General features: G+C 43.4%; 1 protein-coding gene across 1 annotated transcript in view; it reads left to right on the top strand.

The window, feature by feature from the left end:
* The window catches only part of PHF20 (PHD finger protein 20), a 138,227-nt gene that overhangs the window by 68,771 nt on the left and 45,488 nt on the right, over positions 1-23,968 (top strand). The window contains exons 5-9 of the mRNA XM_062204130.1: positions 1,744-1,823; positions 6,688-7,075; positions 12,893-13,006; positions 13,708-13,896; positions 14,266-14,445. Of these exons, the coding sequence (XP_062060114.1) occupies positions 1,744-1,823; positions 6,688-7,075; positions 12,893-13,006; positions 13,708-13,896; positions 14,266-14,445 (951 nt within the window). The remainder of the gene's footprint in view (positions 1-1,743; positions 1,824-6,687; positions 7,076-12,892; positions 13,007-13,707; positions 13,897-14,265; positions 14,446-23,968) is intronic.

The following is a 23,968-nucleotide window of genomic DNA, read 5'->3' on the forward strand; positions in this document are numbered from 1 at the left end:
TAGTTGGTCACTTTGATTTGGGTAGTGCTGATAATGAGAAACAAGGTTTGGAAAAATAACTGGGCCCAGATTGCACTGGATTTTGAATACCAGGGAGTTAGGCTTTTGGACTTCATTTCGTAGTGATGCCTTGCAATGTCAAGGCCCTTTGGAAGTTAGAAGTGGGGTAGGGAGAAAGTGTGCAAGAAGGAGGTAACTGGGGCATTTTAATTTCCTTGTTGCATCCTTTTGCACCCAGTCCTCAGTGTTTCTTTTCTTTCTTGGATGGTGGAGGAGGTGGGAAATTGGTGCTGAAAACTGACCCATGTTTACCACTGATAAACCATTTTTACATGATTCATTGGTAATTTTGAATATTAGAGATTCAAAATTTTGATTAGTGCTAACACACAAAAGTTTGAAAGTGTTGGGGTGCGTTATTTGTAAAGATAGGATTGTTTGGATTTCCAGCTTTTTTTTTTTTTTTTTAAGCAGAGAGTTATTCTTTTGATTCTTATTAAGCAGTTTTTCTAATGGAAATAACCTGACAAGGTAACAGGCAGTATTTAGTGTTTTGGCCAAGTCTCTGTTTTAAAAATATTATTATATGAAGGTAATTCATATGGACTTTGGGATTAATTCATCCTTTAACTATATGATAACATTGATAGAATGATCATGTTTCCTTTATTATATTATGTGAGAGGCAAGGAGAGAGAGAGAGAGAGAGAGAGAGAGAGAGAGAGAAAGAAAGTGCTCCCGTTCGCTGTTCACTCTCCATATGCCTGCAGGAAGCTCTTACAGGGAGCCAAGGTATCAATCCAGATCTCCATGTGGGTGGCAGGGACCCATCTACTTGAGCCGTCACTTCCCTGGGTCCACAATAGCAGGAAGCTAGAATTGGCAGCTCGAGCTGAGACTGGAGTCCAGGCCTCTGAGATGTGACATGGTCTTCTGAGCTGGGGTTTAACTCAGTAAGCCAGATCCTTGCCCTTCAAATTCCTTTTAAAATTTAAAAGACATTACTGTCCCAAGCTCAGAAAATAAGATTAAGTTATTCAAAAAAGAAATTCATCAGAGAATAAATAAGTATGTATTTTTCTCACATTTTTAATTGATTCACTGGTCTTTGTACTTCGCCTAAATTTACTGCAAGTTTTATTTTAGGGAAGCATCATACAAATGAGTTATTTTTTGATGGATTTTGATTTGTATAGATACACTGAAAACTATATAATCTTGATTAAAAAATGAAGGCAAACATGATTAATAATTGTGAATATATTGGGGCTGATGCTGTGGCGTAGTGGGTTAAAGCCATAGCCTGTAGTGCTGGCATCCCATATGGGTGCTGGTTTGAGTTCTGGATGCTCCACTTATGATTCAGCTCTCTGCTAATGTTCCTGGGAAAGCAGCAGAAGATGGCCCAAGTGCTTGGGTTCCTGTACCCATGTGGGAGACCTGGTTGAAGCTTCTGGCTCCTTGTTTGGCCTCGCCCAGCCCAGTCGTTGCAGCCATTTGTGGAGTGAACCAGCAGATGGAAGATCTCTCTCTCTCTGTCTCTCCTCTCTATCTCTGTAACTCTACCTTTCAAGTAAATAAATACACCTTAAAGTATATATATAGTGAATATAAGTAAGAGTAAATGTGATTCCTAAATAATTCAACACCCACAGATTTATTATTAGAGTTTTGTTGTGCTTATGCTTTGAAAATTTGCTGATTTCAAAAACTGAGATAAAATCATATCTTCTTGAATTTTAGGTACTTACACTGTGAAATTTTATGATGGAGTAGTTCAGACTGTCAAACATATTCATGTCAAACCTTTTTCCAAAGATCAGGTGAGAAATGTGGTTTTGTGCTTTGTGGTATGAATCACACTAACATTGTAGTTTTGTTTCTCAAAGATGTTACGCTTGTTTATGATGGCAAGCTTTTGTTTCCTCCATGTGACACAGTTTGACCACCGAGTAACACCCACGTTTTCAGAAGTTGTGAATATTTGTCTCTTTGCCATTTCCTTTTAACAGTGATTCTTTTTTTTTTTTTTTTTTTAAGTGTCAAATACTTGGATACCACTGCCTGTTACCTGTTTTCCTCATCTTTGCTCAACAGTGTCTGTTGTTACTCTTTTTTTTTTTTTTCCCCTTCTCCCCTTGCACTGTCTCCAAAGCTGTTCCCATCACAGGGCACTTGGTGAAACACATGAGGAGACCTAGTATGTATTTTCTCCTCGTTTGGCCTTGTCCTTCAGCTTGGGACCCTGATGTTGCAAGACTGCTCTTTGGCGTGGGTTTGTCATGCCTGGCTGGAGAGTTTTGTGTCCTGATGTTACATTTACTATACTTATATTTGGCTGAGTGTGGAGCCAAATTCTCGTCCTGGAAGCTGACACTCACTGGCTATCTTGAAATGCTGCCTACTTTCTTAATTTTCCCCCTTTTAGTCTTTTTCATATTTATGTTTTCAGGAAATAGTCAAGGGGAAAGTAGAGATCAAAACTGGATATTGGTGTTTTTAAAAATTCTGGTTGTTACTAATTGTAGCTCTTGAGACAGCTCAGGTAAGATTTTGTCACTAAGGTGATTGTGTGACTGGTTGTTGATATGACAACATTGATGATGTTGTGACTTGTTTCTTTCCTTGACAATTTGATGCTTCTGCTTATCATGGGTTTTAATAAATTCTAATTTACATACATTTAGCAATTTCAAAGGATTGTGCAACATGATACCTTTAGAGGTGGCCTTGTGGATGTTTTTTGCCTTTTGCTGGTTTTCCATTTCAGAAACTTGGCAAAATTATAAAGCTGTGACCCTGAGGATCGACACAGTACTCTAAAATGTTATTTTAGCCCTCTATTTAGTGTTTTTATAATACGATTTGTGAGATGAATTACTATAGACCATGACAGCCATTTTAGGAGTGAACCAATGGATGGAACATCTCTCCTCCCTCTTGTTCTCACTGTCTATCTGTAACTCTGCCTTTCAGATAAATATTTTTTTAAAGATTTATTTATTTAGGGACAGATACTGTGGTGTAGTGGGTTAAACCACCATCCGCAGCACTGGCATCCCATATGAGTACTAGTTTGAGTCCCAGATGCTCCACTCACAATCCAGCTCCCTGCTGAGGTGCCTGGGGAAGCAGCAGCAGATGTCCCAAGGACTTGGGCTGCTGTACCCACATGGGAGACCTGGATGAAACTCCTGGCTCCTGGCTCCTGGCTTTGACCTGGCCCAGCCCTGGCTGTTGTGGCCATTTGGGGAATGAACCAGCAGATGAAGACTTCTCTCTCTGCCTCTGCCTCTGCCTCTCTGTGACTCTGCTTTTCAAATAAATAAATAAATCTTAAAAAAAAAAAAAAAGATTTATTCATTTGAAAGGCAGTTATAGATGGAAAGAAAGAGAGAAAGAGATCTTCCATCCATTGATTCACTCCTCAAATGGCTGCTAAGATTGGCATTGAGGCTGGCAGAAGCCAGGAGCTTCATCTGTGTCTCCCGTGTACATGGCAGGGTCCCATGCATCTGGGCCATCTTCTGATCTTTTCTCAGGTGCATTAGCAGGGAGCTGGACTGGAATTGGAATGCCTAGAATTTGAACTAGTGCACATACAGGATGCCAGCATTGCAGGTAGATGCTTAACCTGCTGCCACCCCGCCCAATGCCAGCCCCAAATTACTATAGATAGAGTGCTAAAGCATGAATTTGTCTAGAATTGGCAGATTGTATTCAACACCTCCCCAGAATGGAAGTCTAGAGCTCTGGGTAAGCAAGTGTTCAACTGTTTACTCTGCTGTACTCAGTTGAATCATAGCTCTCAGTAGGCACCTTACCCATGAGGTTCTGTGTGTGCTTCAGCTCCCAGTTCCCTCTTTTTTTTTTTTTTTTTTTTTTTTAACAGAGTAGACAAGGAGAGAGAGACAGAGAGAAAGGTCTTCCTTTTTCCATTGGTTCACCCCGCAATGGCTGCTGCGGCCAGCACTGCGCCGATCCGAAGCCAGGAGCCAGGTGCTTCTCCTGGTCTCCCATGCGGGTGCAGGGCCCAAGCACTTGGGCCATCCTCCACTGCCTTCCTGGGCCACAGCAGAGAGCTGGACTGGAAGAGGAGCAACCGGGACAAAATCAGGCACCCTGACCGGGACTAGAACCCAGTGTGTCGGCGGCGCAGGTGGAGGATTAGCCTAGTGAGCCACGGCGCCGGCCCCCAGTGACCTCTTGAATATCTAGGCCTAACATCAAACATAGGCCCATAGTGCCCTTTTTTTTTTTTTTTTTTTTTTAAACCCCAAGAGGGTGTAGTGAACTTGGCTGAAGGTAAGTTACGGATGGCTTTTAAAGTCCTTTTCGTGTAGCATTAAAATAGCTTGAACCCCATTGTCCTAATTTTTTTTTAAAGCTTTGTTTATTTGAAAGGCAGAATGAAAGGGAGAGAGAGCCAGATAGACAAGAGTGAGTTCTTAAATCTTATGGTTCACTCCCCAAATGTCTACAACAGGCAGGATTGGGGCATGCAAGGCCAAGAGCCTGGAACCCATCTTGGTCTCCTACATGGCTGACAGGAAGTCAAATACTTAGGCCTTCATCTGCTGCCTCCCAGACACATTAGCAAGAAGCTGGATCAGAATTGCAGAGTAGCCACTGCTGGAACCTGGCACTCTGATATGGAATGCAGGCCATCTAAGCAGTGGCCTAACCCGCTGTGTCACGATGCCTGCCCTTAAATGTTTTTATAATCTATATTTTAGTAAGTTTTTCTGAATTTATAAAAGTGATATATTTGCTGTAGAAGATTTGAAAAGTACAGAAAAGCACAAAAGTTTGGTGTGTATCTTGGTTTTTGTTGTTGTTAAGCATATGTATGTGTGTACATAAAATTCTTTTCTAAGTTTGAATCATGTGATATATTACTGTTCTGTAACTTGTTTTCTTTTGACAGAATAGCATTTTCCCCAAATTTTTTAATGGTTTATTTTTATTTATTTGAAAGGCAGAGTTACAAGAGAAAAGGAGACATAGAAAAAGAGATCTTCCATCTACTGGTTCACTCCCCACATGGGTGCAACAGCCGTGGCTGGACTAGGCTGAAGCCAAGAGCCAAGAATTTTGTCCAGATCTGCCACGTAGGTGGCAGGGGTCCCAAACACTCAGGCCATGTTCCACTGCTTTTTCCAGGTCATTAGCAGGGAGCTGGATTGGAAATGGAGCAGCCATGATAAAACTGTCACCCATGTGAAATGCTGGCATGGCAAGTAGCGGCTTTACCGGTTATACAGCAGCGCCAGCTCCAGGAATGCAGCTTTTAATGACTAAGCAATTCCTGAATGCCCATTGAGGATATTTGTAAATCTGAGTACACAAATCTAATTATACTGGTAGCAAATCTGTTTCTAGGAATTTATTTCTAGTTTATAAGTTTTCATACCTCTTGGTATCCAAATTGCTAACATACCCCCATCTTAAAGGTTGATGTCTAGAATCTGTTTGTGTCAGCAGTTACTGAAAGTGCCTGTTTCAAATATGGCTTCGTTCATAATAATTCTCATGACTTGAAAGAATATTTATTTTTTATTGTCTGTCTCTCTAGAACAAATTAAACTTTTACATACAAGAAGGTATACCTTCTTGTTTTTGGCAAAAACCTATGTGTCCTGTGTATGCTGGGTGCTGGGGATCCCATGTGAACATGGTATAGGGTTGTTGCTCTTACTTTGATGTCTTGGGAATAGAGATGGATTATAGCTTTCAGAGTTGGCTTTATTATGAGACAGTCACATTAACACACAACATTTTTAGGATCAATTTTAAAGGAAGTAATTCAGGAGGAAAATAACCAAGAAGCAGTATTTCCTTCTGATGGACAAACACTGAGAGTAGTTCAGAAATACAGCAGCTGACTTACTGGGCTGAGTAGGAGGAAGCAGAGCCACGGGTTCAGTTTTCCTGTTTAGCCTATATTTGCCAGTTTGGGTCTTTCTCTACACAGGGTGTCTGCATATACTGGGAAACTGAGCCAGGCCTCTAAAAAGCCCTGAATCAGGAGGATCACACTGGGGATAAGGACAGAGCATGAAGGCGTGTTCTTAGAACACCTCTGTCAGATCGCCAGATGGATTCTGGGGTTGTTGTCTGTCTGTTTTCTAGGGACTTCATCATAATAAAGGAGATTGCTATGTCTCAGAAGCAATTGCACTTGGCAGTTTTTTTATTTTTTAAATTTATCTATTTGACAGAGACAGAGAGAAAGGTCTTCCTTCCGTTGGTTCACCCCCCAAATGGCCGCCACGGCCAGCACACTGCGCCGATCCGGAGCCAGGAGCTTCCTCCTGGTCTCCCATGCAGGTGCAGGGGCCCAGGCACTTGGGCCATCCTCCACTGCCTTCTCGGGCCACAGCAGAGAGCCGGACTGGAAGAGGAACAACCGGGACTAGAACCCAGCGCCCATATGGGGTGCCGGCACTGCAGGCAGAGGATTAACCAAGTGAGCCGTGGCGCTGGTGCCGGCCCCGGCAGTTGTTTTTTAAGCTTTAGGGTTGGTTCTCAAATCTCAGAGTACCGGTGGATGTTCTCAGTGGTGTTTGGCATTATGTGACCTGGCATATTTTCTTCTTGACTTTGTCTTTATATGCTTGCAAAAAACCTCTTTTGTATTTGCAAGTAGTCACAAAGTGTGTTTCATTGCTATTTTGCTCATTTTAGAATATTGTGGGTAATGCTAGGCCTAAAGAAGCAGATCACAAAAATCTGTCTTCGTCTCCTGACAAACGAGAGAAGTTTAAGGAGCAGAGAAAAGCTGTGGTGAACGTGAAGAAAGACAAAGAGGACAAAGCCTTGAAGACAGAAAAGCGTTCCAGGCAGCCTGACCAAGAAGGGAAGTTAATCTGTTCTGAAAAGGGAAAGGCGTCCGAGAGGAGCCTTCCCGAGAACGAGAAGGAGGACAAGGAGAACATTTCCGAAAACGACAGGGAGTACTCTGGAGATACCCAGCTGGATAGAAAGCCCGGCAGTGACATTGTGAAGAGTCCGCAGGAAAACTTAAGAGAGCCAAAAAGAAAACGAGGCAGACCCCCCTCCATAGCTGCTGCTGGTGAGTTTCCCAAATGGGCTCTGCAATGGGCATTGCCCGAATGTTTTCCTGTGACCCTTTATATTTCTCTGAAACCTCTGTACGTCCGTCCTCCGTTTTTGTGTCTGACTTTGAATCGTCTTGTGACGTGGACGCAAGTCCTATCTGGAGCTGAATGTAAGCATCACACATCCAGAAGAGACTGAATTGAGAGATGTGTGTGCCCATGTCTGAGCTTCAGCTGGATGCATGGGCTTCTGTGATAAAGCTTTCTGCTTATTTCTATTCAAATGAGCTTTTTAAAATCTGTTTAAGTAAGTTTAACTGAATCTGGGACCAGGAATTTAATAGTTTTAGTGAGATAGACATCAGAGACCTAGAGGAGAAGTAAAAAGGTGTGAGCATTCAAAGGAGGGAGGGCCAAGGGAACACTGGAGCTAGGAAGTCATGTGTGTGTTTGAATTTGAATTTCCTAATTTCCTAGAGAGGGTTGTTGATTGGAGATTTTTATAGCCTAAATAAAAAGCTGAGATGGTTAACTGGTAAGAATAATAGTTAGAGGGTATAGATACAGTGCAGAATACATAGTTTTTTTTTTTAAGATTTTATTTATTTATTTGAGAGGTAGAGTTATAGACACAGGGAGAGATAGAGAAAGGTCTTCCATCCACTGGTTCACTCTCCGGATATCTGCAGTGGCCGGAGCTGAGCTGATTGGAAGTCAGGAGCTGGGAGCCTCCTCCAGGTGGGTGCAGGGGCCCAAGCATTTGGGCCATCTTGTACTGCTTTTTCAGGACATAGCAGAGAATTGGATGGGAAGAGGAGCAGCTGGGACAGGAACCAGCGCTTATATGGGATTCTGGCACCGCAGGTGGAGACTTAGCCCACTACACCACAGCGCTGGCCCTGAATACATAGTTATTAAAAGCAGTTGAAATTTGTAATTCTTATAGAATGGCCAAGAATGAAACAAACCTCGATTCCTTGCTAAACCAAATATTTATTTCCAAGATCAGTGGCATTAAGAGTCTTTCAAGATTTCTAAACTGAACCTGCCCATGGTTACATATGTAGGATTTGTCTTCAGATTTTCTTTATATATTTGAGATAGATAGACACAGATACATATATACACATCTCCCATTTCCTGGTTTACTCCCCAGGATGGTTGCAGCAGGCTAGGCCAGAGCCAGAAGCCAGGAGCTCAAACTGGGCCTCCCATATGGGTAGCAGGAATCCAATTACTTGAGCCATTATTTCTGCATTGGCGGGAATCTGGAGTTGGGAGCTAGAGCTGGGAACTAGACCCACAGACTCTGATGTAATATGTTGATGTCCTAACTGATAGGGTAAAGACTTGCTCTAGGGGCCAGCGCTGTGGTGTAATGGGTAAAGCTGCTACCTGCAGTGCCAGCATACCATATGGGCGCTGGTTCAAGTCCTGGCCGCTCTACTTCTGATCCAGCTCTCTGCCATGGCCTGGGAAAGCAGTAGAAGATGACCCAAGTCCTTGGGCCCCTGCATCCACGTGGGAAACCCAGAAGGAGCTCCTGGCTCCTGACATCAGATTGGTGCAACTCCGGCTGTTGAGGCCAATTTGGGAGTGAACCAGTGGATGGAAGACCTCTGTCTCTGTCTCTGTCTCTCTCTCTCTGTCTCTCTCTCTCTCTCTGCCTCTCCTTCTCTGTCTTTGAAATCCTTTAAAAAAAAAAAAAAAAAACTTGCCTGAGTGTTCAGACATATTTGCTTGCATATTCCTTACATGACTGTTGAACAACTGTCACTCTTAGCACATTTTGAAGCAATATCTATTTTTTCCTTAAACATGTAAATGCTACAGTATAGATTTAAAATTCAAAATTTGACATAAAATGTATTCTCATCAAAACTGTGGAACTACAGAGTTAACTTACTCATTATTTTTTAATGATGTAAAATATTAGCCAGCCCTCTCTATCAAACTGGACTTCTGCATCATACTTACTTTCTTGGGGAAAAAGAAAAATCTTAATTTGCTTCAAATAAATCTGTTAGTACTCATTCTCAAAAGATAGTCTCCTTATATCTGAATTCTAATTTTTTTTTTAAGATTTATTTTATTTATTTGAAAGAGAGAGAGGTCTTCCATTTTCTGGTTCACTCCCCCAGATATGGCTGCGAGGACAGGAGCTGAGCCCATCTGAAGCCAAGAGCCTGGCACTTCTGCGTCTCCCATGTAGGTGCAGGGGGCCAAGGACTTTGGGGTGTCCTCCAGTGCTTTTTCCAGGTGCATTAGCAGGGAACTGGTTGGAAGTAGAGCAGCCGGGACTCCAACCCGCTGCCATATGAGATGCCGGCACTGTAGGCGGGATTTTAACCCACTATGTCACAGCGCCAGCCTCTCTGAATTCTAATTTTAAGATGGAAACTTAGATTTTATAGTGACTTGTCCCTAGATGGAATAAGGAAACTCCTCCTTTGTGGTTGTAACAGGGTTTTACTTTCAATAGCTGCTCACGCTGGAACTGTCCCTAGCCCTAAATAGGGCCTAGATCCGTGCTGTCCACTATAGTAGCCATTGGCCATATGTGGCTGTTAAAAAGCTGAAATGTAGTTAGTTTGCACTGAAGTGTACTGTAAATATAAAACATTGGCTTTCAAATACTTAGTCCAAAAAAAGTATAAAATATCTCAGTAAGTGTTTTGTATTGGTTACATATTGAAATATTTTTGTTGTATTAGGTTAAATAAAAAATTTTTTTAAAGATTTATTTATTTGAAAGGCCAAGATACAGAGAGAGAGAGAATCTTCTATCCACTGGTTCACTCTTCAAAGGGCTGCAATGGCAAAAGCCAGGAGCTAGAAGCTTCTTCTGGATCTCCTACATGGGTGGCGGGGGCCCAAGTACTTGAGCCATCTTCCACTGCTTTTCCAGGCACATTAGCAGGGAGCTGGATTGAAAGTGGAGCAGCCGGGACTTGAACTGGCGCTGGTATGGAATGCCGACACTGCAGGCAGAGGCTTAACCTTCTGTGCCACAGTGCCAGCCATAAAATATATTCTTAAAACTTTTTAATTTTATTTCTTTTATAAGATTTGTTTGTTTATTTGGAAGTCAGGGTTACAGAGAATGTGCGAGACAGAAATCTTCCATCTGCTAGTTCACTCCCCAAGTGGCTGCATTGGCCAGGGTGGAGCCAGGCCTAAACCAGAAGCTAGGAGCTTCTTCCTGGTCTCCCACATGAGTTATAGGGGCCCAAGGGCTTGGGCCATTTTCCACCACTTTTCCCAGGCCATTATCAGGGAGCTGGATCAGAAGTGGAGCAGCCAGGACTGGAACTGGTGCCCATATGGAATGTCAATGTTGCAAGCTGCTACTTTACTTGCTATGCCACCGTTCCAACCCCCAAAAATTCACTTTTTAAAAAAGTCTATATGTGGCTACTAAAATAAAGTACATTTGTCTCGCATCTATGGTTTAATGTGTCTGTTTAACAGCTCTGGCCTTAAATTCACTGACTTTCCCAGCAGAGTGCTGAGAATCAGGCATCCCTGATCTGTAATGACCGACCTCTGTGCATGAGAGTGGTGCTGGATAGGTACCACTCAGAGGAGAATCCAGAAAACCTTTCTCTTCTGACTTCAGCTGAGGAGTCAGTCCCCGCTGAGAAAGTCTGGTGTTTAACATTCCATGATATCCAGTGCACCGTGTTAAGACGTGGGATGAGTGAGAGGCCTTTTTATGTAAAGTGAGGGAAGGGCAGTTATGCAAGAAGGGAAGAATGTGAACTGGCAGAGCTGTGCTCAGTTTAGGAAAAAGGGAATGTGAGAATTGAGTGTTTTGAAAATGATTGTCCTCTAGCAGTTCATGCTGTGGCTTGTGGCCTCTGGAAACTGTCCTGGGCAAGTCCTACACCCCCCCTACCCCAGCAACCCCCAACAAGCAGATGGCTCCTAAGAACCCATGTGACTTCACTCAGATAAGAAAAAGGAGGTTCTGTTGATTGCTTTTATCAGTTGGTTGCTTTTTTTTTTTTTCTTTAAATTTAGAGAAAGGATGTTTTCTGAATTTACTGCTAACCCTTACCTGAGGGATTTATGAGAACAGATTCTAGTTTTGTCTTAGTCTTCCCTTGCAGGATCCCTGGATGAAGACCTGGAATGTGACTTGTGAATGTGTTTCCCAGATGATTTTTACCATAAGAAGAGGTTGGGAAACACTCAAGTTCTGTTCTAGTCAGCCTCATTTGAATAGTAACAAAGGGAAGACAGCTTGCTAAATGGTCCCTATTTCGTTCTTGTCCCTTTAAAAAAAAAAAAAAATTGCCTGGAATTCATTCCTTGATTTAGTAGAGCCTTGGGCTCCATAGATTGTGGAGACCTGATTGGAAACAGGATCTGAGCTAGAGAGGGTTGTTTGTATTTGTGTTTAACTTGGAATGTGGGATCTCCATGTTCCTACCACTTGGAACAAAATAATGTTGGTATGTGGGAAGATTGAACACAGGAAGAGCCGAGAAGCTGACCCCTCATTTGGTTTGCTTCTTCAGAGCTCTGTCCTGACTCTTCCAGCCCTTTGACGTGGCAGACCTGAAGCTGCTGGTCTTGGATGAGTTTTCTCTCTGCCCCCTGCCTGTTGCCCTTCTGTCCCCCTTTGTTCTCCCCTTTCTCTCCTTCCTCCCTCTCCTTTACATTTTCCTGGGCTCCTTAGCCCTGCCTTCCTGCCAAGCTGCCCAATTTCTTTTATTCCTTCTTCCTGCCTTTTGAATGATCTTTTCTGAATCTCACATGTTAGGTTCTAAATAAACAGTATTTTAGGAAGATTTAACATTTGCATTGCTAAGTTTTGTCAGAACTGGGTTTGGTAGGCATCAGTACCCTTGCCTGTAGCATTGACTATCAAATACCATAGTCTCCTGAGATTTTTCTGGGATTGTTTTCAAGAGAATATAAATGTTGACATTCTTTTTGGGCACTCAAAATTAGGGTCAGTGCCAAGATAACTAATTTAGCAAGTAGCGACTTAAAACAATAACCAGACTGTAGTCCCAGTGCACACATTTTAGGAATTAGCCTGTATGGTAAATTTCCTGAGTATTGAATAGGTGATCTTATAATGAGAAAATTTGATGGTAATAAGAATAACTTTGCTACTGCCCTTAAACCTTCATAGTTTAAAGTAGTCATGTTGGGGTATGGTGTCTTTTTTTTTTTTTTTTTTAAGGATTTATTTATTTGAAAGATAGAGCTACAAAGAGGCAGAGGCAGAGAGAGAGAGAGAGATCTTCCATCTGCTGGTTCACTCCCCAGATGGCTGCAGTGTTGGAGCTGAGCAGATTCGAAGCCAGGAGCCAGGACCTTCTTCCGGGTCTCCCACGTGGGTGTAGGGATCCAAGGGCCATCTTCTACTGCTTTCCCAGGCCATAGCAGAGAGCTAGATTGGAAGAGGAGCAGCCAGGACTAGAACTGGCACCCATATGGGATGCAGGCACTACAGGCAGCAGCTTTACCCACTATACCATGGTGCTGGTACTGGAGTATGGTGTTTCTTTTAGAGTATTTCAGGAAAGAAGTATGTGGTTGAAGCTGGCTCATAGGAGAGAACCAAAAAAAGAGATTAAAGAGGTTGACCTGCAGGGTCTCAACATCATCCATAAGGAAGTAATTTCTTAATTTATTTTTCTTTTTTTTTTTTTTTCTTATACCTTAAATAAGGATGCCGTTTTGGGGGTCTGCTTATAATGCAAAGATGTATACATATGTATGTTTATATGTTTTGTTTATATATCACATAAAAGTGAAAGACTGGACACAATAAATTACATATATTCTTTTGTGTGGCTTTATATACATTGTAGCTGTAGATTCAAACTCCCAGACTTTGCAACCAATAACCTTGGAATTGAGAAGACGGAAAATATCAAAAGGAAGTGAAGTTCCCTTAAAACGTCCTCGACTTGACAAAAATTCATGTGAGTTTCCAGTTTATGTGTGCACAACTAAAGGTTGGCATTATTTGGTTCAGCCTTTGTCTGACCTCACCTCTATTTTCTGAAAGCTCCAATGCTTGTCCTTGACCACATGGGCTAATATGATGGGGATGTGGTTGGATCAGAAAAAGTTTGTGCTAGAAGAAAAAAAATTTCAAAGTATAAATTGTATTAATTTGGGTTCAATGATGTCATCTCCAAATTCATAAAGCATGTTTGGTTTGGAATTCCTCTGGAAATTAAAAGGCTTAGGAGGGATGGATTTCATGTGCTGAGTTAAACTTTAAAATTACTATTTATTGACTTTAGAAAATACCCTGTTGGCTCCAAAAAGGCTTTGTGGTGGCTTTAAGTAAGCTTCTTATGAACCTTACTGACTTTGGAAATTAGTGCATAGACTTTTATGTTGAAAAGCCCCACCGTAATGTTTAGTTGTGAAGACTGGGGCATAACCTGGTGCAGATTTTCAGATCATAAATCCTTAAAGAGTGAACTCTATCTGGGTAGAGAGACTTTGCCCTTATTTAAAACTATAAATTAGGAAAGGATATTTCTTTTTATCACTAGTTTAGCATTCCAGAAAGTCTTCCTGTTAAGCCCTAATAGAAACAGCCAGTCCAGCAACGTGTGGTAGTTATTGCTTCTTCTTGGTCTCTTGACTACAACTCTCTCTTGGTTTGTAGCCCAGGAAAAGTCAAAAAACTATCCGGAAAATACTGTCAAAGACTTATCAAGGAGACGGTCCTCCAGGCTGTGCACTGGTGCGACTCATGAGATTCTAGATCCTGGCTTGGTCGCATCAGATTTGGTTTCTAGAGTCGACACAGATCCTCTGCATCCCACATCATCCAGGAACAAGGAATCTGAAGAAGGTGAGTAAGAGTCTGCCAACCCGCTGCCTGTGTAGTAAGCTAAATCATTGCCTTCCACAAGGATAGTAGGTGGTCTTGAAATCAAATTGTATGTTTACGTTTTCCTTCATTGATGATTTGTTCTGGAGGCATTTGTGGTCGGTTTTTTTAATATACCACTAACTGTTGAATTGGAAACACACTTTTTTTTTTTTTTAAAGATTCTTAACAGCCCTGCCTATGTGTTCTGGAATCTGTTAATATATTCCCATGTACTGTGTGATGAATGGCTTCCTCTAAAGTAGTCACTGGCTTTCTTAGTATGTTGTGGGACTTTTGGTTCCCAGATGACATGTGTGTTCCTCAGGCTTTCTTTTCCCTCCCTCTTAGGTCAGTTGAAATCTTCTTTGGAAGCTGGCCAGGTCTCATCTGCACTAACTTGCCACTCCGTTGGGAATGGATTGGGGGCTGCAGGCCTGGAGTTGAACTGCAAGTCAATGGGAGAAAACACTATGAAAACAGAACCAACTTCTCCTCTTGCTGAATTACAAGAGATTTCCACTCTGGAAGGTTCATATTTAGAGTTAACATAATCCTCCTCTTACATGTACTTCTGCTATGATTGTGAATTTTAAAAAAATAGACTTTGTTAATAATGGTTTTTCACCTTTTAATAGTATTTTCTTATTTTTATGCTATACCCCTTTCATTTCTGATTTTAGTAGCCTGTTTTGCCTCTTTCTTTGGTTAGCGTGACTAGGAATTTATTAATTTTGTTCATACTTGAAAAGAACTAACCTTTTACTTTGTTTTTCTCCATTGTTCATTTAAAATGTGGTTGACTTATGTTTTGATTTTAGTTGTTTTCACTCAACTTTTTTTAGAATCTTGGGTCATTGATTTTAAATCTTGTTTCTTTAAAATTTAAAATTAAACATTTCCTATTAAGCATTGCTTTAGCCATATCCTACAAATTTTAATGTGTTTTATTTTAATTTTCATTGATTTCAAAATAACTTGTGACTTACTTGTTAACCGTGGGATGCTAAGAACCATGTTGTTTTGGGGTGGTTGTACAACCTGCCAGTTAAGGTGGCAGTTAGGATGTCTGCATTCCACAGCAGAGTACCTGGGTTCTGCTCCTGGACTGGGCTTCTGTCTCCAGCTTCCAGCTAATGCAGACTCTGGGAGGCAGCAGGGATTGCTCACATGATTGGGTTCCTCCCACCTACATAGAAAACATGGATTGTGTTCCCTGCTCCTGTCTCTGGCCCTGGCTCAGACCCAGACAGTATGGGCATTTGGAGAATGAACCAGTGGATAAGAGCTCTGTCTCTGTCTCTTTGCCTCTCAAATAAGTAAAAATTACAAGGAAGTCCGGCATTGTGGTGTAGCAGGTAAGGCCACTGCTTGCAGTGCTGGCATCCCATATGGGTACCAGTTCCAGTCCTGGCTGCTCTACTTCTGATCCAGCTCTCTGCTATGGCCTAGGAAAGCAATGAGGATGGCCCAAGTCCTTGGGCCCCTGCACCTTTGTGGGAGACCTCGAAGAAGCTCCTGGCACCTGGCTTCTGGCTTCGGATCAGCACAGCTCTGGCTGTTGCAGCATCTGGGTAGTGAACCAGCGGATGGAGGATCTCTCTCTCTCTCTCTGCCTCAGCCCCAGCCTGTGCCTCTACCTCTGCCTCTCTAACTCTGCATTTGAAATACATAAATACATCTTAAAAAAAAAACTAGAAAAAAATTACAAGGAAAAAGCCCTCGAAATTATGTTGTTTTATTTCTAAGAATTTAGGGTTATTGTTGTTACTGATAACAAATGTAACTTCATCGTGCGTCAGAAAACACACTCTGAGATTCTTCATCTTTGTTTGTTGAGACTTACATGGCCTTCCATTTGATCTATCCTGGTGAATATTCCATATGCATAGAAAAAGCGTGTGTATTCCACCATTGTTGTGTAGTGTTCTACATCTGTCAGGGCAAGGTCATAGATGGTGTTTTCCGGTAAATATCTCCATTGATTTTTGTGGCTTTTTTGGGGGCAGGGGGTGTCTAGTTCTGTCAGTTACCAAGGGTAAAGTGCTGAAATTTATTTTTCTTTTTCTTAAAGATTCATTTATTTATTTGAAAGTAAGAGTTACATAGAAGGAGAGACAGAAAGATCTTTCATCTGTTGGTTCATTCCCTAAATGACCACAATGGCTGGGACTAGGCCAGGCTGAAGCCAGGAGCCTGCAGCTTCTTCTAGGTCTCCCACGTGGGTACAGGGGTCCAAGCACACATGGGCCATCTTCCACTGCTTTCCCAAGCACATTAGCAGGAAACTGGATCAGAAGTGGAGTAGTCAGTACCCTGCAGGTGGCAGCCTTACCCGGTATGCCACAGCACTTGTCCCCTTTTCTTTTTTTTTTCGCCCCTTCTAGTTCTCTCTTTTCTTAATACCAATTTACTATTAGTCTCATCCAGTAAATTTTTATTTCTCTGTTTCTAGTTCTAGAGTTACCATTTGGAAAATTTTTGAAAATTTTTCCATTTGCAAAAAAAGACTATTTTTTTTTTGAGAGGCAAAAAGAGGAGTAAAGAGACAGAGTTAAACCCATTTGTTGATTCAGTTCCCTAATGCTCTAATGGCTGGATCTAGGCTAGGCAGAAGCTGGAAGCTTGAAACACCATTCATGTCTTCATGTGGATGGCAGGGACCCAGGTATCCCAGAGTGTGTTAATAGGAAACTAGATTAGGGAGTACAGCTAGGTCTTGAACCCAGGTACTTCAGTGTGAGATGCCAACATCTTAACTGCTAGAATAAATTCCTTCCTCATGAGCGGATTTAAATTCTGTATCTACAAATTCCAACTTCTTAATTATCTTGAGGTTAGGCCGTATTGGTTGACTTTTCTTGACCATGAGGTATGTTTTTCTTTTTGTTCATATACCTAATGCTGTTGTTCTTGTTAGAAAGATGGGAGAGAGACAGAGCTCACATCTCTGTCTCTCATTCCTAGGAGCCAGAAATTTTTTTTTTTTTTTTGACAGGCAGAGTGGACAGTGAGAGACAGAGAGAAAGGTCTTCCTTGTGCCGTTGGTTCACCCTCCAATGGCCGCCGTGGTAGGCGCGTTGCGGCTGGCGCACTGGCGCACCGCGCTGATCCGATGGCAGGAGCCAGGTACTTCTCCTGGTCTCCCATGGGGTGCAGGGCCCAATCACTTGGGCCATCCTCCACTGCACTCCCTGGCCACAGCAGAGAGCTGGCCTGGAAGAGGGGCAACCGGCACAGGATCGGTGCCCCAACCGGGACTAGGACCCGGTGTGCCGGCGCCGCAAGGCGGAGGATTAGCCTAGTGAGCCGCGGCGCCGGCCAAGAGCCAGAAATTTGATGTAAGTCTCTCATGTGGTTGGCAAGGACCCAATAGCTTGAGCCATAACCTGCTGCCTCCCAAGATGAGTGGATAAACCAGGCACTCTAGCATGTGATGCAAGTGTCCCAGCTGTCTTCTTAACTGCTAAGCCCAATGCCTACTACACACCTAATTTTTTGGTTTATAACATTGTAGTCAATATATTTTGGAGCTTATGTTGTGTTCCTTAAAGAATACTGATTTTTGTTTTTTTTTGTTTTGTTTTGTTTTGTTTTTTTAAAGAGCTTGTCTGAAATGAGTCCAAATACTTTTCCTCCTATAATGGGCAGTAATTGAGATCTCTATGCACTTTTAGTTTTTGTTGGACTGCTTGCAGCTCTTTATCTATTAGCCAGAGATCTAGGCAGAATTTCCTCGCATGAACTGGCACCACCTGTTTGTGTAACCTTTCTTCTATTATTTCCCTCCCTTTCCAACTGTTATAGTTGCACTGAACTTTGTCTTATGTTTCTTTCTTTTTCTTTAAGATTTATTTATTTATTTTCAAGGCAGAGTTACAGAGAGGCTGAGGCAGGGAGAAAGGGCCAGTGCTGTGGCATAACTGTGTGATCACCACCTCCAGTGCTAGCATCCCATGTGAGCGCTGGCTCTCGTCCTGGTTGCTTCACTTCTGATCTAGCTCTCTGCTGTGATCTGGGAAAGCAGTGGAGGATGACCAAGTCCTTGGGCCCCTGCACCTGCATGGGAGACCCGGAGGAAGCTCCTGACTCCTGATTGGCATAGCTCCAGCTATTGCGGCCACTTGGGGAATAAACCAGCAGATGGAAGACCTCTCTCTCTCTGCCTCTGCCTCTCCTTTCTCTGTGTAACTCTGACTTTCAAATAAATAAATTTTTTTTTTAAAAAAAAGAGGGAGGTCTTCCATTTACTGGTTCATTCCCCAGATAGCTGCAACTGTTGGAGCTGCGCCAATCCAAAGCCAGGAGCCAGGAGCTTCTTCCGGGTCTCCCACGTGGGTGCAGGGGCCCAAGGAGTTGGGCCATCTTCTACTGCTTTCCCAGGCCATAGCAGGGAGCTGGATCGGAAGTGGAGCAACCAGGATTTGAACTGGTGCCCTTATGTTATGGCAGCACTGCAGACAACGGCTTTACCCGCTGTGCCACAGCTCCAACCCCTTATGTTTCTTTAGAAGACTAAAGGCTTCTCTCAGTTGTAGCCACCTAGTGCTATTTACTATTACCTTTGGGAAAAGAGTCTTAAAATTGGGAAGCTTATTTAGTGTTCTTCCTTTATTGCAAGCGTCTGTCTGCTTTTTTGTTTCTGCTTTATTCCATAGTTTATAATGGGCATATGTGGAAGGCTTCCTCCAATATGAACTGTTCTAGCATTATTGGAAAGGAAACATCCACGTTAAGTTAATCCACAGCTTTAGGAAATTGTACATACTTATTACCTCACGGTGGGGTTTTCTGTAGTGATTGCTTATTGTGTTGATCGCTCTTTACATGCAATGGTTATGTGAACTCGTTCTTTCTTTTTTTAAAGTTTTTATTTGAAAGGCAGAGAGGGAGAGTGAATGCTTCCATTGATGGTTAACTCCTCAAATGTCCACAACAGCTAGGCCTGGGCCAGACTAAAGCCAGGAGCCTGGGTCTCCCGTATGGTGGCAGAGACCTAAGCACTGGGCCCATCATCTGCTCCCTCCCAGAGTGTACGTTAGCAGGAAGCTGGAAATGGAGCCAGAACTTGAACCTAGCACTCCAGTAACTCCAGTGTGGGTGGTAGGCATCCCAGGCAGCGTCTTAACTGCTGTACCAAATTTCTTCCCCCCCGGCTGTTAGTTTTGGTAATCTTATGATTGTAGTTAATTAGTCAGAGTCCAGGGTGGTCCTGCTCAGAAGAGAATCCTTTTTGTTTGTTTGTTTGTTTTTTAAGATTTGTGTTTATTTATTTGGAAGGCAGAGTTACATAAAGAGAGAAAGAGGGAGAGAGAGACAGAGAGGTCTTCCATCTGTTGTTTTTACTCCCCCAGATGGCCACAACAGCAGGGCTGGGCCAGGCTGAAGCCAGGAGCTAGGAACTTCATCTGGGGCTCTCATATTGGTTCAGGGGCCCAAAGGCTTGGATTGTCTTCAGCTGCTTTCCCAGGCACATTAGCAGTGAGCTGGATTGGAAGTAGAGCAGCCTGGACTCGAACTTGTGCCCATGTGGGATGTCAACATTGCAGGCTGCAGCTTAACCTGGTATGCCGCTGTCCTGGCCCTGAGAAAACCTTGATCTATCTTTTGAGGTAGATGATGAAGCACATCTAAACCTCCTATTGTGTGTGTATTTTAATTTTCCTTTTTCAAAAGTAATATACAAATAATATGTTGATCATAAAAATAAATTCCATACAATATAGTGGTTTTAGAAGTCAAAGCTAAAGCCTGTATCTCACTCTTTTCACCTGGGGTGACTTCTAAATTTAGTCTGATGTTTCCAGATCTTTTTCTATGCATTTACAGAGGTAGGGAGGAAATTAAGATTTTATTATTTAAAAAATGTAATTAGGATAATTCTGGGCTTGTTTTTAATTTTTAAAAAGAATTATTTTATTTATTTGAAAGAGTTACAGAGAGAGGTAGAGCCAGAGAGAGAGGTCTTCCATTCCACTGGTTCACTCCTCAAATGACTGCAGTGGCCAGAGCTGAGCTGATTTTTTAAGTACTCTCCCATTCATGTTAATGCTGAAAATAAGATGTCACTTTTTTCACTTGTATGCTTTTTAATAAGGTTGAAGTTTTTATGTGTTTATAGTTTTTTTGGTGAATTTATGAATATGTGGGTATATATTACAAATATACCTATAATTTATATTATTGATTTATATTTATTGTATTTATATATTTTTTAAAGATTTATTTTATTTGGGCCAGCACCGTGGCTCAACAGGCTAATCCTCCGCCTTGCGGCGCCAGCACCCCAGGTTCTAGTACCGGTTGGGGCACCGGATTCTGTCCTGGTTGCCCCTCTTCCAGGCCAGCTCTCTGCTGTGGCCCAGGAGTGCAGTGGAGGATGGCCCAAGTGCTTGGGCCCTGCACCCCATGGGAGACCAGGAGAAGCACCTGGCTCCTGCCTTTGGATCAGTGCGATGCGCTGGCCACAGCACGCCGGCCGCAGCGGCCATTGGAGGGTGAACCAATGGCAAAAGGAATACCTGTCTCTCTGTCTCTCTTTCTCTCACTGTCCACTTTGCCTGTCAAAAATTTAAAAAAAAAAAAAAAAAGATTTATTTTATTTGAATGTCAGAGTTATACACAGAGAGAGAGGGGTCTTCAGTCTGATGGTTCACTCCCCAGATGGACGCAATGGCTGGAGCTTCGCTGATCCAAAGCCAGGAGCTACTTCCAGGTCTCTCATGTGGGTGCAGGGGCCCATGGACTTGGGCCATCTTCTACTGCTTTCCCAGGTCATAGCAGAGAGCTGGATTGGAAGTGGAGCAGCTGGGACTAGCCCATATGGGATGCCAGCGCTTCAGGCCAGGGCGTTAACCTGCTTTGCCACAGCACCGGCCCCTATATTTTTTATTAACATGCATTTCTCATATTTTAAACTCTATATTATAATTATTTTAATTACATTACAAAGCACCTCAAATTTTTTTAAGATTTGTTATTTTATTTGAAAGGAAGAGTTATAGAGAGAAAGAGATATGGAGAGAGAGAGAGAGAGAGAGAGAGAGAATAGCTCTTCCATCCACTGGTTCACTCCCCAACTGGCCACAATGGCCAGGGCTGGGCCAGGCCGAAGCCAGCAGCCAGGAGTTTCTCCAGGGTCTCCCATGTGAATGCGAGGGCCCAAGCACTTGGGCCATCTTCTGCTAATTTCACAGGCGCATTAGCAGAGAGCTGGATCGGAAGTGGGTGTCCATGTGGAATGCTGGTACTGCAGGCTTTACCTGTTATGCCACAGCACTGTCCCCCAGAGATCCTTCTTTTTTCTTTTTTAAAGATTTTATTTATTTGAAAAACAGAGTTACAGAGAGGCAGAGAGAGAGAGGGAGAGGTAGAGAGGGAGAGGGAGAGGGAGAGGCAGAGAGGGAGAGGGAGAGGGAGAGGGAGAGGTCTTCATTTGCTGGTTCGCTCCCTAAATGGGCACAGCAGGCAGAGCTGCGCTGATCTGAAGCTAGGAGCCAGGATGGGTGCCATGTGGGAGGGGGACCTAAGCAACTGGGCCATCTTCCGCTGCTTTCCCAGATGCATTAGTAGGGAGATGGATAGGAAGTAGAGCAGCTGGGACTTGAGCTGGTACCCATATGGGATGCCAGCACTGCAGGTGACAGCTTTACACACTATGTCACAGCACTGGCCCCCCAGAGGTCCCTTTAAAAAAATGTTTATTTTGGGCATGGGTGTTCTGGCACAGTGGGTTAAGCCAGTGCTTGGGATATCCATATTCCATATCAGTGCTGATTTGAACTCTGGCACTTCCTTTTCTTATCCAGTTCCTATTCATGTATTCTCAAATGTAGTGATGATGGTTCAAGTGCCCCTACCACCATGTGGGAGACATTGATGGCTCTCTGGGCTCCTGGCATTGCTTGGTCTAGCCCTGGCTAAATGGGGCATTTGGAGATTGAACCAGAAAACTGATCTCTTGTTCTCACTCTGCCTTTTTTCTTTCTTTCTTTCTTTTTTTTTTTTTTTTGACAGGCAGATTGGACAGTGAGAGAGAGAGAGAGAAAGGTCTTCCTTTTTATGTTGATTCACCCCTCAATGGCCGTCGCAGCCGGCGTGCTGCGGCTGGCACACCACGCCAGTCCGAAGTCAGGAGCCAGGTGTCTCTCCCGGTCTCCCATGCGGGTGTAGGGCCCAAGCACTTGGGCCATCCTCCATCCACCTAGCCTGGAAGAGGGGCAACCAGGACAGAATCCGGCGCCCCAACCGGGACTAGAACCCTGGGTGCCGGCGCCACAGGCCTATTGAGCCGTGATGCTGGCCATCACTCTGCCTTTTAAGTAGATGAAAACAAAGATGAACAAATGTTTACTTTAGAAAGTTTGACGTGTCACAAATTGAAAGGGGCAGGGTAAGGGAGAAGGAAATTAATGTAGGTATATTCTGGCATTTCTTTCAAAGAAAAATTTTTTTTAAATTTATTTGAATCTGAAAGAGCAAGACAGAGAACTGTCACCTGCTGGTTCATTGCCCAGATGCCTGCATAAGCAGAGGGAGAGGGGAGCCATAGCTGGGAGCTGCAAACTGAATCCAGGCCTCCCATGTGGGTAGCAGGGACCCAACTGCTTGAGCCATCACTGCTGCCTCCCAGGGTTTGCATTAGCTGGAGCTGCGTGTACAAGCCAGTCATTTTTGACATTGGGCATGACAGTGCCTACCCTAGCAAATTTTTTCTTTTTCCTTTGAAAACGAAGGAGATGAAGACTTCCCATCTGCTCACTCATGCTCCAAATGCCAGCAACAGCTGTGGCTGGGCCATGCTGAAACCAGGGAGCTGGGCACTCAGTATGCTTTTCCTATGTGGGTAGTAGTGACACAGCTATTTAAACTGTCACCTGCTACTCCTCTGGGTATGCATTAACAGGAAGCTGGAATTGGGAGTGTGGCCAGGTCCTGAACACAGGCAGTTTGATAGAGGATGTGGATGTCTGAGGTGGCATCTTACCCCTCTATCATTCCTTAAATGTCAGTGTAGCCCTACGAGTTTGTATTATAGCCCTCTTCTAAGCTCAGTCATATTCTGGATGAAGGTGGACTTAGTAGAGGTGGTTTTTTTTTTAAGATTTATTGTATTTATTTTAAAGACAAAGTTACAAAGTTACAGAGAGAGGTAGAGACATACATAGAGGTCTTCCATCTGCTGGTTCACTCCCCAGATGGCTGCAACGGCTGGAGCTGAGCTGATCCGAAGCCAGGAGCTAGGACCTTCCTACTGGTCTCCCACGTGGTTGCAGGGGTCCAATCACTTGGGCCATCTTCCTTTGCTTTCCCAGGCTGTAAGCAGAAGGATGGATTGGAAGAGGAGCAGCCAGGGAAATGAACCAGAGCCTGTATGGGATGCCAACACCACAGCCTACTATGCCACTGCACCACCCTTCCCCCTTTAAAAAAAAAAAAAAAGGTTTATTTATTTGTTTGAAAGGCAGAGTTACAGAGATCTTCTGTCTGCTGTTTCACTCCCCAGATGGCCACAATGGCCATCCCAGTCTCCCACATTGGTGGCAGGGGCCCAGACACTTGGGTCATGCTCCACTGCCTTTCCCAAGTCATCAGCAGGGAGCTGGTTCAGAGGTGGAGCAGCTGGGACATGAACTGATGCCCTCATGGGATGCAGCTGTTGCAGGCAGCAACTTTACCCGCTACACCATGACAACTTCCCCAAATCTCATGACATTCTGTTGACATGGTTTTGGACGTGGCAAGCATCCTCTGCTAACATAACTGATCTAGAACCTTCTTTCTCAGTGACTGGAGTTCTGTAGTTCTGCAGTACTTCTTGGGTTACACATGAGCCCGGAGAAAGAATGAAGAAGTTTGCACACATGTTTGTGGGTTGCTGCTGTTGTCTGGGGAAGAATGTATGGCCAAGTTTGAGAAATAGAGACAGCAACACAGGTAGACAGAGCATCTGTCTGCTGTTTGACTCCCCAGATGCCTGCAGTGCTGGTGGCAGGAAAGGGGGCCAGGTTGAATTCAGGAGATGGGACTCAATCTAGGTCTTGTGGGTGGTAGG

The sequence above is a fragment of the Lepus europaeus genome, chromosome 10 (assembly GCF_033115175.1).
Source record: "Lepus europaeus isolate LE1 chromosome 10, mLepTim1.pri, whole genome shotgun sequence".
Classification (NCBI taxonomy): Eukaryota; Metazoa; Chordata; class Mammalia; order Lagomorpha; family Leporidae; genus Lepus; species Lepus europaeus.